The sequence below is a fragment of the Aotus nancymaae genome, unplaced genomic scaffold (assembly GCF_030222135.1).
Source record: "Aotus nancymaae isolate 86718 unplaced genomic scaffold, 86718_ANA_hifiasm-v0.15.2.pri h1tg000014l, whole genome shotgun sequence".
NCBI classification, from domain to species: Eukaryota; Metazoa; Chordata; class Mammalia; order Primates; family Aotidae; genus Aotus; species Aotus nancymaae.
The window spans coordinates 49,300,552-49,315,341 of NW_026988425.1; the positions used below are offsets into that span (position 1 = coordinate 49,300,552).

General features: G+C 39.4%; 2 protein-coding genes across 8 annotated transcripts in view; one reads left to right on the forward strand and one right to left on the reverse strand.

Moving 5' to 3' along the window:
* CDC20B (cell division cycle 20B) overlaps positions 1 to 14,790 on the reverse strand; it is a 111,176-nt gene extending 96,386 nt beyond the window's left edge. For all 6 annotated transcript variants that reach the window (XM_064375975.1, XM_064375978.1, XM_064375976.1 and 3 more), the window contains exons 1-2: positions 14,559 to 14,790; positions 14,212 to 14,274 (exon numbers count right to left, since the gene is read on the reverse strand). In XM_064375975.1, coding sequence (XP_064232045.1) covers positions 14,212 to 14,274; positions 14,559 to 14,621 — 126 coding nt within the window. In that variant the 5' untranslated portion in view covers positions 14,622 to 14,790. The remainder of the gene's footprint in view (positions 1 to 14,211; positions 14,275 to 14,558) is intronic.
* Positions 1,471 to 6,411, forward strand: GPX8 (glutathione peroxidase 8 (putative)). 2 transcript variants are annotated; one of them, XM_012457313.3, is made up of 3 exons: positions 1,629 to 1,878; positions 2,482 to 2,743; positions 5,265 to 6,411. In XM_012457313.3, the coding sequence occupies exons 1-3, from the start codon at positions 1,675 to 1,677 to the stop codon at positions 5,426 to 5,428; spliced, it is 630 nt and encodes a 209-aa protein (XP_012312736.1). In that variant the 5' UTR covers positions 1,629 to 1,674; the 3' UTR covers positions 5,429 to 6,411. The 2 variants fall into 2 exon arrangements, with proteins under 2 accessions (XP_012312737.1, XP_012312736.1); XM_012457314.3 differs by lacking the exon at positions 2,482 to 2,743 and having other exon boundaries at positions 1,471 to 1,878; positions 5,265 to 5,435.

A 14,790-nucleotide genomic window follows, 5' to 3' on the forward strand; every position in this document is an offset into this window, starting at 1 on the left:
GCAACAGCAAAGTTAGGCCCCCAATACCAGGCAATAGCCAATGGGGGAAAATAAAGACAAAAAACAAAGCAATTAGGCTGGGTACAGTGGCTCACACCTGTAATCCCAGCCCTTTGGGAGGCTGAGGCAGGCGGATCACCTGAGGTCAGGAGTTTGAGACCAGCCTGACCAACATGATGAAACTCTGTCTCTACTAAAAAACATGAAATTAGCCAGGCATGCGCCTGTAATCCCAGCTACTCAGGAGGCTGAGACAGGAGAATTTCCTGAACCGGGGAGGCAGAGGTTGCAGTGAGCTGAGTTTGTGCCACTGCACTCCAGCCTGGGTGATAAAACAAGACTCCGTCTCAAAAAAAAAAGCAATTAGATGATGTACCCATGTAGAGGTGGATTTTGTGGGCTTATTTGTTTTCAGGTTTTTTTTTTTTTTTGGTAGGATTGCTTTATTTAACTGTTAAATTACTACTTTATTATGGAGTTCAATTTTTTTCTTTTTTTTCCTTTTCTTTTTTTTTTAAGATAGTCTCACTCTGTCACCCAGGCTGCAGTGCAGTGCTGGAAATATAACTCACTGCAGCCTCAAACTCCTAGGATCAAGTGATCCTCGCACCTTAGCCACCTGTATAACTGGGACCACAAGCGTGTGCCACTACATCCAGCTAATTTTTAAAATTTTTTTTAGAGACAAGGGTCTCACTTTCTTGCCCAAGTTGGTCTTGAACTCCTGGGTTCAAGTGATTCTGCTAACTAGGCCTCCCAAAGAGATAAGTTTACAGGCGTGAGCCACCATGCCTGGCCTCAATATTTTTCCATCTATAGGCTGCAGCAGGTTGGTGAATGATGAAATCATTTTGATAGGTCAGAACTGGGTTGTTTAAAAATGCAACAGGTGTGGGTGCATCACAGTTCCAAGGACAAGTATTGTTTCTCAGTTGTGTGTGTTTGTACTCAGTTATATTGTAAAGTGCACTGCTGACTGGGGGTCATGATCAGAAATTTGAAAAACATTGGATTATAGTTTGCTTTATGATAGAGAGGGTTTTTTTTTTTTTAACACCTTTACAATTTTTAAGACATTTATTTTGACTCTATTCACCTGGTATTTGATTGCCTTAGCTGGATGAAGTCAGGGCAAATAGCCCTTTCAGATATTTCTTTCCACTGCAAATTTCCTGAACTCATATAGCATGTTTAATCCATACATGTAATACTAACGTCCTTCAGGCTATACATCATATGAGTAGGTCACATTTCATCTACATTCTAAACTATTCCTGGGCATTGTACTCCATCCGCTGCATCCAAACAGTTGCTCAATAAATACACAGGATGCTTAACATGGGGATAAGCCCTCCATAGCTTTCAAGTTACAAGAGCACCATCTTCTGGAGAAATATTTTCTTTGTGAGGAGAGTGTCAAAGACCTACCAAAAATGTCCTGATTTTTCTAAAAAAAATTATAATGACACTACAAATATTTTGAAATTCTGTAGAGCTCCTTGCTTCGTTTGGGAGTTTCGCTTCATTCCCGCTCTGAGAAGGAGTCTTTCTGTTCCTTAGCAGTGAAAGCAGTCAGTCTGCCCTTCCTGGTTTTCTGTTAAACTAAGCCGGTTTCAAGTTTCAGCTCCTCCTTGAATTCCAGGCTGCTGAGACTTCCCTCTAGAATTCTCCAACATGGAGCCTCTTGCAGCTTACCCGCTAAAATGTTCCGGGCCCAGAGCAAAGGTATTTGCAGTTTTGCTGTCTATGGTTCTATGCACAGTAACACTATTTCTTCTACAACTAAAATTCCTCAAACCTAAAATCAACAGCTTTTATGCCTTTGAAGTGAAGGATGCAAAAGGAAGACCTGTTTCTCTGGACAAGTATAAAGGCAAAGTAAGTTGCACCATCTGATTTTTATTTTTATTGTTTTTCCTTGTCTCTGTTTATTCCTCTTAATAAAATCCATTTTTTGCTGTTACATGGTCCTAAGTTGGAATTTTGTCTTCAGAGTAATGGTATTAGTACATCACTTTAGTTATTCAAATTCTGATAGTTTACTGCTAAATAATAGATTCCGATTATCTTATTTTCTTTAAAATGCTTTAATTTTGTGCTGTATTGACACTTAAACTTGTTTGGAAAATGCTTATAGTTAGTAATGTGAACATCATGACATATTTTTTAAATTAAAGTATTGGTTCTATAATCTAATAACTTTTAAAAGTAAGTACTTATCAAGGATCATAGTTTTATCTTTTATTTAAAAATAAACTTTCATGAGTACCTAATGCTTTTTTAATGGCAGTACTAATTCAGGGCCTTAACTCAGGCATCCAGGTTACAGTTTTCAATAAAACTGTGTGTGTCCAAAAATATGAAAAAAACATCAATCAGAGGTTATATTTCCCCAAAATTGTTTAGGATTTTAACTACTTGCAGAATTTTTTTTAATCTTTTGCTTCACTTTCCGGTTGGATTTTTTTCTTTTTCCGGGAGGTTTCACTAGTTGTAAACGTGGCTAGTGACTGCCAACTCACAGACAGAAATTACTTAGCACTGAAGGAACTGCACAAAGAGTTCGGACCATCCCACTTCAGCGTGTTGGCTTTCCCGTGCAATCAGTTTGGAGAATCGGAGCCCCGCCCGAGCAAGGAAGTAGAATCTTTTGCAAGAAAAAACTACGGAGTAACATTCCCCATCTTCCACAAGATTAAGATTCTAGGATCTGAAGGAGAACCTGCATTTAGATTTCTTGTTGGTAAATATCTGCCTTGCCTCACCAGTTTGATGTTTTAAATTGCTTTTCATTTTTAAACAATTATACCAGGACTATACTTTCCTATTTCATTTGAAACATTGTATTGGGAAAGCTTCATAAAACTATCAAAGAGCCAAAATCTCATCCTTTGTAACTTCTAGAAGTTATGCTCCCCTGAAATAAATGTTTTAGCTTCTTAGATGGCAAACAAATTCTATTCCAATGTATTTTACTCCTTACGACCATCTTCCTGAAGAATTTACTTAAAGTGTGCCCATGGCAATTTTCACAAAATATCTTAATTCTCTTCTCATGTAACTAGCATCTGGGAAAATTTCCCTTCCCATCATTAAAGCCACACAGCTCTCATGAATACTGCTAAGCATTATTAGTTAACTTATGTTTGTGGCTAATTTTATCTTGCATTTCTTATCTGAAACAATATTCTCAAGGATAAATATGTCAGCTTACCAGATTTTTGCAAAAATCTAAAACCATATAACTTGATTTTTTCAGAGGGCAGTAGTGTTAGGCTATCTCTCCAATTAAGCTTGCTACAGAAATCTGTTTAAAGACTTGCCAAGGTCAGTTAGCACAAAGGTCACAAGGCATAGTGACAGTATAGGCCTTGGCCTCAGGCTACCTGGGTTCAAAGCCCTGCTCTGTTATTTTTGCTGTGTGGCTTCTTAACTTCTCTGTGCCTGTTTCTCATTTGTAAAATAAGGCTATCAATAGTACTGACTTTCTAAGATTGTTCGGAATTAAGTGTGTTAATAGAAAAAATAAAGTACTTATACACTGCTTGCTCTGTACCAGACATTGTTCTAAAGGACATTAGTCAAAAAAAAAAAAAGAGAAAAAGGCCAGGCACGGTGACTCATGCCTGTAATCCCAGCACTTTGGGAGGTCAAGGTGGGCAGATCACTTGAGGTCAGGAGTTTGAGACCAGCTTGGCCAACATGGTGAAACCCCATATCTATGAATAATACAAAAATTAGCCAGGCATGGTGGCAGATGCCTGTAATCCCAGCTACTCAAGAGGCTGAGCCAAGAGAATTGCTTGAACCTGGGAGGCGGAGGTTGCAGTAAGCCGAGATCACGCCAGTGCACTTCAGCCTGGGCAACAGAGCAAGCCTCCATCTCAAAAATAAAGAAAGAAAGAAAGAAAGAACATTCGATAATGTTCTCTCATCTAACTTATTCTGATGACATCTTCAATCCTATTTTCACTAGAAATAAGTTGACTTTTGATAAAACTATGAACTGAGAGTCAGGCAATCAAGCTTCTAATCCAACAAACCAAATAGTGATCTATAATATTTCACGTAAGTGTGAAGTCAGAATCTTCTAGAAAAATTATATTTCATTTCTAGGGAAAGTTGATATAATGCCTAACACCATAAATGGCAACCACAGTGAGGTCTTTATTCCTTTTATTTTGAGGGTACACTGAGGAAAGAAAAGCCCAAGCACATGCCATTGAACTAATGATTCCTCAGTTATAGCAGCCAGATACGTGGCTAAAAACCTTCTGAAGCCCCTCTTAGCCCGTGTAATCAAAAAGGTTACAGTGATATAAGTTTTCATTCAACTTAGATAGGGAGGATCACAGGACCTAAAGTTTAAGAGCATGAGCCCTGGAGTAAAAAGGCCTAGATATCACTCCTGGCCACTCACTAGCCACGTGACAATGTGTCTAGGCCTCCATTTATATCTCATCTGCAAAATGGGGATGATAGTAATACCCACCTCACAGGGTCCCTGTAAGATTAAATGAGAGGATAAATTTGAAGCATGGAGCATACATTACTAGACACATAGTAAGCACTTCATAAATTTTAGTTATAATTGCTATATTTTTCTCATGTTAGTCAATAATTTGAACATAAGTCTTGAGGGGTATAAATAGAAAAAATATCTACATTTATTGCATAAATTAAGATTTATCAAAAGGATATCATGACTCGGCATGGTGGCTCATGCCTGTAATCCCAGCACTTTGGGAGGCCAAGGCAGGAGGATCACTTGAGTGCCCAGGAGTTCAAGACCAGCCTGGGCAACACAGCAAGACTCTGTCACCCAGGCTGGAGTGCAGTGGTACAATCTTAGCTCACTGCAACCTCTGCCTCCTAAAAAAGAAAATAAAATTATTGGTTTTATTGCTTTTCAAAATATGATGATTATTCACTTTGGGAGGCCAAAACTCCATCTCTACTAAAAATACAAAAATTTGCCTGATGTGGCAGCACACACCTACAATCCCAGCAACTCGGGATTACAACTTTGCTTCATTTCGTGATACTAGATCAGATACTAGGTGAGTAGACTCATAGGTGAAGTCATCAAGTATATTAAAATCTGGTTACTCTAACCTTGAGTTTCACTCTGAGTGTTTTGGTTTTGATATTATGACAGTCCTAGAACTTGATACTAAAGTTGTCATTTGTGCAGATACTAATAGAAGTAAAAACTTTGACAAAGAATAAATTATGCTCATGAAAATATGTTCTGGATATTTTAGATTCTTCAAAAAAGGAACCAAGGTGGAATTTTTGGAAGTATCTGGTCAACCCTGAGGGTCAAGTTGTGAAGTTCTGGAGGCCAGAGGAACCCATTGAAGTCATCAGGCCTGACATAGCAGCTCTGGTTAGACAACTGATCATAAAAAAGAAAGAGGATCTATGAGGATGCCATTGCATTTCTAATAGTCAGAACAGAGAAATGTCTCCATGAGTGTTTGGTCTCATTTAAACACTGTTTTTTTGGAGGCAGTATCTTGCTCTGTCGCCCAGGCTGGAGTGCAATGGTGCGATCTCAGCTGACTACAACCTCTGCTTCCTTAAACACTCTATTAAATGTGGCAATGAAGGATGATTTTTTTTTAATGTTATCGTGCTATTAAGTGGTAAGGAATGTTCCCAGGATAAAGATGTTACCCAAAGCAAAAATCATGAGTAGCCAAGAATCAACATGAAATATATTAAATATGTCCTCTGACCATACTAAAGAATTCAGAAGGCCGGGCACAGTGACTCATGCCTGTAATCCTAGCACTTTGGGAGGCCAAGGCGGGCAGGTCATGAGGTCAAGAGTTCAACACCATTCTGGCCAACATGATAAAACCTCATCTCTACTAAGAATATAAAAGTTAGTTGGGTGTGGTGGCAGGCACCTGTAATCCCAGCTACTAGGGATGCTGAGGCAGGAGAATCGCTTGAACCCAGGAGGCAGAGGTTGCAGTGAGCCGAGATCACGCCACTGTACTCCAGCCTGGGCAACAGAGCAAGACTCCATCTCAAAAAAAAAAAAACAGAAACAAAAAAACAATTCAGAATACACAGTGACCAATGTGCCTCAATATCTTATTGTTCAACTTGACATTTTCTAAGACTGTGCTTGATGAAAATGCCAACACACTAGACCACTGTTTGGATTCAAGAGCACTGTATATGACTGAGATTTCTGGAATAACTAACTGTAAATGGTTATATTAATGTAATAAAACACAAATGTTGAAAAATGTAAAATATATACACATGGATTCAAGTCCTTACATATGTTTGCTTTTTTTGTGTACAGGATTTTGCTTGTTTTTTCTTTTTAAGTACAGGTTCCTAGTGTTTTACTATAACTGGCCAAATAATCATTTATAAATGGCAGTATTATAACATTTGAAAAAGTCTTCATCATTTTCAGTATTTCTCTCCTCATTATTCTTTAGAAGCAACGCATATTCTGTAATTATAATATTGCCAGGTGAGTCAGTCTTTATTTTTGAGTGAACATCCCAAGTGTAGAAAAAAGGACATGAGTATAAGATCATTTAGCTTGATTCCTTATAGGGTGATTTGGGTTATTAACACATTCATACTAGATTAGACACTTGGAAAGAATTCAATGCTGCATCAATCTGATGGCTGAAATAGTAAAAATCGACTCCAAAACAGCCCAAACTCTAATGTAAAAAGGAATGATTATACAAGTCCTAAAGTGTAGATCAGCAGTAGCTGAACCTTAGTGGAGTCACAAGATACTTTTTCTCCCAGAGTCATGATCTTCATATTTTGTTAGCCTTATAACTGACTAACAAAGCAACCTGCCAAGTTGGTGAGGATTAATTACTGCCTCATGAAATATATATTCATTGCATAAAAGAATTAAATAGAAAGATGGCCAAAAATGTAAAACTAGTGATATAAATTTGTCTAAGAAGAAAAAGGGCAGGGCGCAGTGGTTCATATCTGTAATCCCAGCACTTTGGGGAAGCCAAGGTGGGTGGATCACCTGAAGTCAGGAGTTCAAGACCAGGCTGGCCAACATGACGAAACCTTGTTTCTACTAAAAATACAAAAATCATCCAAGAATGGTGGTAAGCATCTGTAATTCCAGCTACTGGGGAGGCTGAGGCAGGAGAATCGCTTGAACGCAGGAAGGAGGCAGAGGTTGCAGTGAGCCGAGATTGTGCCATTGCACTCCAGCCTGGGCAACAGAGCGAGACTCCATCTCAAAAAAAAAAAAGAAAGAAAGAAAGAAAGAAAGAAAAAGACCCAATTTAAGTAGTCTGTGACATAACTCCCAAATTCTGACCTAATGGATGAAAGTGAAGATGTTTCTTATGGTAAATTCAGTAATGCTACCTCAGTATATAGTTCTGTATATGTATTTAGACGCAAGTTCTTAGATAAACCAAAAATATTTTATGAAGCATATTCTGCTTCAAAGTACTTATCCAGCCACACAGCTATGAATGTACTTAGAATGATACTTGGTGGAGGTAGAGGTGGAGTTTCTACCAGAGGTCAAGAAGATTTGTAGGGACAGCCTCAAGAATGCCAGATGAGTATGTCAGCAAGCCTGCTCCTACCTTTTGCCAGCTGCACGACTTTGGGCAAGTCACTTAAGTACCTTATTTCAGTTTCCTCACCTGTAAATTGAACAGGGGTCAAATGGAATAAAAAGCCCTCTGCCACTCTGAAAGTCAAGGAACATGCTTACCAAGGTGTTTTGAGTGACCAGGGAGGAAATCAGAACTAACCTGGATTGTCGGAGAAGAAAACAGAAATCACCCAACAAGTCTATCTGTCCTTTGCAATTTTACCCCTAGAGCCTATTACCAATTTGAATTCTGAGCATCTAAGAAAACTTGTGTTCAGGTGGCCCCTCCGAGGGTTGCTGCCAGGGCATTCCTACCTTGTATCCCCACATTGTGGCACTGCAGGGGTGCTTTATGTGTTCCAGTTAGGGGCATGAGCAGAACTGCATATGCCAGAGGTAGCAGAGACTCCCCACTGCTAGACGGATGATAATGGAGCTGCGCTGGGAACAAGCAGGACTGTCCCAGTGAACATGATGCAGATGAACATCCTCCCTCAAGTCACTAGTTCTCTCTGAAGCCAGATAAAGTGGGTTTCTTCACTTACATCTCTCTAATCTCGGTTGCCTTATTCAACCTACAGATTCTATGTCAGTGCTGGATTTTTCTCACCTTGCCCTTTAGGTAAGCAGAGCAGGCATATGGGGATTTGAAAGCCTGTCATATGTATTGCCTTGAAAGAGAGGACATTCATATGTCCCTTCGGGGTTCCCTAACAATGAGGCTATATGTCCTGAGAGAGGGAGTGGAGTCATCTGCTGATGTGCTGCTACCCGTATACCAGCAGACAAACACACACTGAGGAAAAGTTGAATCTTTCCTGCATTGGACAATCTTCCTTCAGTCTTGTTTCTACATCAAAAAGTCTAGGACACAGAGTGCTACAGGATGCCTGGACTAAGGACTATAACAGAAAAATATCAGCATTGGGGCCAGGCATGATGGCTTACGCCTGTAATCCCAGCACTTTGGGAGGCTAAGGGAGGCAGATCACCTGAGGTCAGGAGTTCGAGACTATCCTGGCCAACATGGTGAAATCCCATCCCTACTAAAATACAAAAATTAGCCGGGCATGGTGGCACATGCCTGTAATCCCAGCTATTTGGGAGGCTGAGACAAAAGAATCACTTGAACCGGCCGGGCGCGGTAGCTCTCACCTGTAATCCCAGCACTTTGGGAGGCCAAGGCGGGCAGATCACCAGGTCAGGAGTTCACGACCAGCCTGGCCAAATGGTGAAACCCCGTCTCTTTAAAAAAAGAAAAAATAAAAAGAATCATTTGAACCTGGGAGGTGGAGGTTGCAGTGAGCCAAGATCATACCACAGTACTCCAGTTTGGGCGACAGAACGAGACCCTGTCTCAAAGACTCCATCTCAAAAAAAAAAAAAGAAAAATATCAGGCATCACATAAAAGAGTATTCAACTGTTGTCCTTGTGAAAAGGAAAAGGACAAAATCAAATGCATTTTAACTGTGGTAACCAATTCACTGACTTGAAGTTTGCCTTGTTTGTTTTCTTTGGTGCATGGAGAGGAATCCTTCTACTTCATACTACTCTTGATCATCTTACAGCAGATGTAACAACAGTGTTCAACACTGGAATAAATATGAATTTGCCTGAAATGCCCTGAAAGCTGTATTTCATTTTTTAATTTTTAGTAATTACACTGCATCAATAGTATGTATACATGTACATATATAATTCTTAATAACTGCAGTGTATCTAGCATATATATAATGGTGGCTGATAAATGTTTAATAGCAGACTCTGGAGGAGGAATCCTGACCTACAGCATTTGCCAGTTTAAATGTAAATGTTCATCTCCCTCACAGCCAATTTCAACCTACCAATGGTTTAGTAACTAGGATGTAAAATTTCTAAAAATTTGACAATTGGGGATGGGCATGGTGGCTCAGGCCTGTAATCCCAGCACTTCAAGGATCTGAGGTGGGAGGATCACTTGAGCCCAGGAGTTTGAGACCAGCCTGGGGCAACATGGCAAAACTCTGTCTCCACAAAATATCAAAAAATTAGCTGGGTGTGGTGGCACATACCTGAGGTCCCAGCTACATAGGAGGCTGAGGTGGGAGGATCACTTGAGCACAAAGAGGTCAAGGCTGCAGTGAGCTGAGATGGCTCCACTAAACTCCAGCCTGGGCAACACAATGAGACCCTGTGTCTACAAAACAATTTAAAAATTAGTCAGGTGTGGTAGCACACACCTGTGGTTCCAGGTTCTCAGGAGGCTGAAGTGAGAGAATTGTTTAAGCCCAGAAGGTAGAGGCTGCAGGAAGTCATGATTGCACCACACGGATTTGTGATGTTCCTTTGAAAGAAAAATTACATGTTTGGATGGAGCTGATATGAGGACACTCCGTCCATATTTAGTACCCTGTTTCATTTCATCTTTCCCATAGAACAAAATTCTAATAATTGTTATGCCCAGAAACTAATCCATCACACTCCTTCCCACTCTCCCTTCCCTTCATCCAGCTGTCCCTTGCAGAGTGGCATAGTGTCTTTGCAGAGGAATAAAAAGCAGCAAAGGGAGAGAAGTTAGGAAGCTATCACTATAATAGTGACAGGTTCAGAGGGCAGCGATGGGAAGTAGTGACTTTCCCAGCACCAGTGAACAACCAAGAGACTGCCCCAAGAGAAAACACCTGGGAGAAAATACTTTGCCATCAACAGAGCCTCCCTTCTCTTTTTCCAATCCCTTTTCCTTCTGCTTGCCCCTGACATCCCAGCGTGTAGCACTTTCTTTCCCTCTCCCTCCTATGGAAACATTTTCTCTTTTAATTTATATCTTCATTTTCCTCCTAACCCATTCATCTCTTTAGCTTTTTTTTATTGCTTTAACATATTTTTATTTCATTCCATTCCTTGCCTCCTTTCTCATCATCTCGATAATATGGGACTAAACCACAGCTTTAAATGTCTTCTGTTTACTGAATATGAGGTTGGTTTCCCTACAGAATCAACGGTTCTAAAAAAGAAAAAGGTTTTAAATTTTTTAAGTTGGCATTTTCAGAAACAGAAAATCAAATACTGCATGTTCTCACTTCTAAGTGGGAGCTAAATAATGGATGTACAGGGACATGAAGATAGAAACAGCAGACACTGGAGACTTCAGAAGGGGAAGGGAGGAGGAAACACAAGGACCGAAAAACTATCTATTGGGTACAATGTTCATTATTTGGGTGATGAGTTCACTAGAAGCCCAAACCCCAGCATCACCCAATATATTCATGTAACAAACCTGCACATGTACCCCCGGATCTAAAATAAAATAAAGTTGGCATTTTATGTCTTGCTCTTTAATTTAAAAAAACTAAAACCTAAACTTAGTAGGTTTTAATTTTATCACCAGGTCAATGATTCTCTATAGAAATTAACATGTTGAAATTTAACCTTAAAAAATGACAAGATGAAAACAATATTTACATGAAAGATATACTTAAACATAAATCTCCTGAAAGTGAAATAACAAAAAGAGGATGAGATTTGAAAGTAGTAAAATGCATAAGAATCAAACTATTACGTTATCTATTCAACCCATGTTCTAGAAATACATTTAAATTTAAATAAGGAAAGCATAAAAGTTATTTTACCATTAACTTATAATCCAGCACAATAAAGAATGGGAAATATTTCTTATATCTCATCTATGGCTTAACTAACTGATGGCACCACCAAAGTCAGTTCCACTAACTGGCTGTAAATATCCACATAAGAATACTGCATGTCTGGAAGCTAGCACATGTGAGATGCTGCTTCATGAGTCAAAATGCCTCCAAGGGAATGAGAAAATATTTAAAGTCATTTTGTATGGTCAGTTCTTCCCACTTCACCAGTTAGATCTCGTGCTGTCTTCTAGATATTTCATGAACCTGTGATTTTACAGAAAATGAAGTGAAAGGATTGACGCAAATCTTCCAAAAAAAATTAAACCATCGCCCACCCAGAAAAAAATCCTCAATATTCTTGATATTTCAAGTGAAAATGTTTTAGTTGACTGACTCATCTGGAAAATTACCTCAGCTTTCCCTTCAGCTGACACACACAGTCACAGTTAGAGAAATTGACTCTAATGCCATATTCAGAAATTGATGATGCAGAAAGAAAGCGACTCTAATGCCATAGAAACTGATGATGCGGAAAGAATCCCAAAGACATCACTGAAAATTTGGGGACACATTGTACATCTATTCCACATTGTTACTGCACTCTAAACCTTATAGTTAAAAATACATAATTTCACAAACACTTTAACACTGTCTACTCCAAAAGACTCCAAAAATATTTCTTAAAATTTTTTAGTTATGGAAAAGCAGATATAAGTCAATTGCTCTTTAAAGGAAAAAAATCTAAGTAATTAATTGTAGTACTTTCCTTACCATTATAAAGCTGTCCATTGTATTATAACTGTATTGTAAGTTATGGCAATAATATATTATGGTAAATAGTGCCTTGCTCCATAGCAGAAAGTACACATAAACACATACTAATTACAGATTCAGTTACACACTGATGTTCATTGTATATGCAATAAGACAGCAGTTGCATGTTAGCTGATGCCATTCACATATTCAACCAGCTAACAATACACTGCCAGCTCATCACACACAGGTAGCCAGTGCATTTCACTGACAAGAGGAATTTATCCAGAAGCAAGTGGCAGGGTAGTTGTGGCTGCTGACTTGACCTAAGCAGCCAGCTAACAATACACTGCCTACCTGATTCAGGTCATTGCCGATTCTTATGGCCCAGGAAGTTCGTGAGGCTAAGTGCGTAACATGAAACACGTGGCAGAACTCTAATCTTAATAGTCACATTAAAGAAAACTTAAAAACAAAACATGTTACTTCAAGGCCATAAGAAATAACATTAATATTTGCTTGAATTTAGTCAAAAACAAAAAAGTGAAACAAACAAAAACTTTAAAACTTTCAAAATACTTACACTTAGGTTTTCCAAATTAAATGCTTGGATAATGAAGGTATGTTACTGCAGTACAAATGTTAAAAGTTACCTAACTGTAGGCCGGGCACAGCAGCTCACACTTGTAATCCCAGCACTTTAGGAGGCCAAAGCAGGCTGATCCTCTGAGGTTACAAGTTCAAGACCAGCCTGAGCAACATGGTGAAACCCCATCTCTACTAAAAATACAAAAAGTATCCAGGTGTGGTGGTGCTGCCTGTAATTACGGCTACTCAGGAGGCTGAGACACAAGAATTGCTTGAATATGGAAGGCAGAGGTTGCAGTGAACTGAGATCACACCACTGCACTGCAGCCTGGACAACAGAGCAAGACTCTGTCTCAAAAAAATAGTTACTTAACTATAGCTTTTCAAATCACTTCTATTTACTGATCAAAAGATTAGTTGTCTCAATTAAGCAGTAAAATATCTAGGAGTTGTGATAATACATAAGCTGGGCATGACACAAAACTGTAGCAGTGTTTAGGGGGAAAATTAACATTAAAGTATTTAAGAAAGGTAAACGCTTAAATGTAATTAGTTTTCTCCTACTAGAAATGACATTAGTGATTGAGTTCTGAAAATGCAATTATGTATTCAATTTATGATGTTACCACTTGAATACAGATTTTTTTTTTTAAGGGACAGGGTCTGGCTCTGTCCTCCAGACTGGAGTGCAGTCATGCAATCATAGCTCATTGCAGCTTTGAACTCCTGGGATCAAGCGATCCTCCTGCTTCAGCCTCCCAAGTAGCTGGGACTACAGGCACATGCCATCACGCCTAGTTAATTTTTGTAGTTTTTTTGTAATGACAAGTTCTCTCTATGTTGTCCAGGCTGATCTAGAAGTCCTGGCCTCAAGTGATCCTCCTGCCTCAGCCTCCCAAAGGGCTGGAATTACAGGCGTGAGCCACGGTGCCCAGTTGAAACATGTATATAAGACCTAGAAAAATCTGTTAAAATGGTGATAGATTTGAAACTAGAATCTGTGAGTACAGGTCAATAGAGCCTAGAGAGAAGCATGATAAATGGTGACAGAGATTTAAAGCAGATGAAAGTTGTTTATGAGAAATGTTTTCAAAACCATTTAAATTTGTTTCCTTTTACACTGATTACAAGAGACAATAAAGACCTTTGGGTTTGGTCTTTCAAGGAGAACAGGTATGACATCGGATCAACTTCAAATTGCTCACGTTAAGAACCGTGGTTTATGCCACTTCTACACACTGTCCACAAGATGGCACCATTTCCATTTCTTTGCAACAGGAGGGAGTGCGCGCTTCTGAATGCAACAGAAGGGAGTGCAACCAGCAACTGTTAAAATTATTAACAGCCGCTAACAATACACTGCCTACCTGACACATCCCAGCTTTATCCTTTGCTGTGGAGGCAAAAACTAGAAAGCACGATTCAGATGCAAATGATTACCATTATTTGTCTGGGATCTTGAGTTTCATAAAGAATGTTTTTAAGTATGTAATAAGATACTGTACTTAAGAGATTTATTTTAATTCTCATACCAGCTCATACTTCCTACAAATATATTCTTTAGCAAGAATTAGTTTGTTCAAGATCAGAATTAAAACAGAGAACAAGAACAATCTCTAGACACTCACCTTGGCGGAGCCTTGACTTCTCTTCTGCTTCAAGTCTTTGGCGAGCACACGCATGACACTTTCCTTTGAAAACACAGATAACATATTAAGAGAGAAATTATTTAGGAAAATCATAATTCAAGTCGTGGAATTTTTCTAGATCCTGTGCTTGTCAAATTACACTTTTTTTTTTTTTTTTTAAGCAACTAGGCACCTTCAGAATATAACTAAATTACACCACTCAAATTTACGACCAGGGTTTAGAGTTTCGTACCACCTCTTGGTCCTAAACAGATATTACGAACGGGGCCTTCGGCAAGAAGCCGCGTTAGAGAGTTAGGGTAAACGCAGAAAAGGACGTTACTCACCCACAGCATCTCCTCTTCGGTGCGGACCCTCCGAGGCGCGGTGCGCTCCAGTTTCCACTCCATTTCCGGCTGACTTCCCCCTGCCTAGCGTTTGGCCTCTCCTCGACCGCCTCTGGTTTTCTTCCCAGGTCTAAGCCAGTCTTGATGCCTAATTGTCAAACCCCTGGAGTCCCGTCTCTCAGGACTGTTCTATTTCACTACCTCCTCCATGTCCCCCACTCCTCTCACTGCT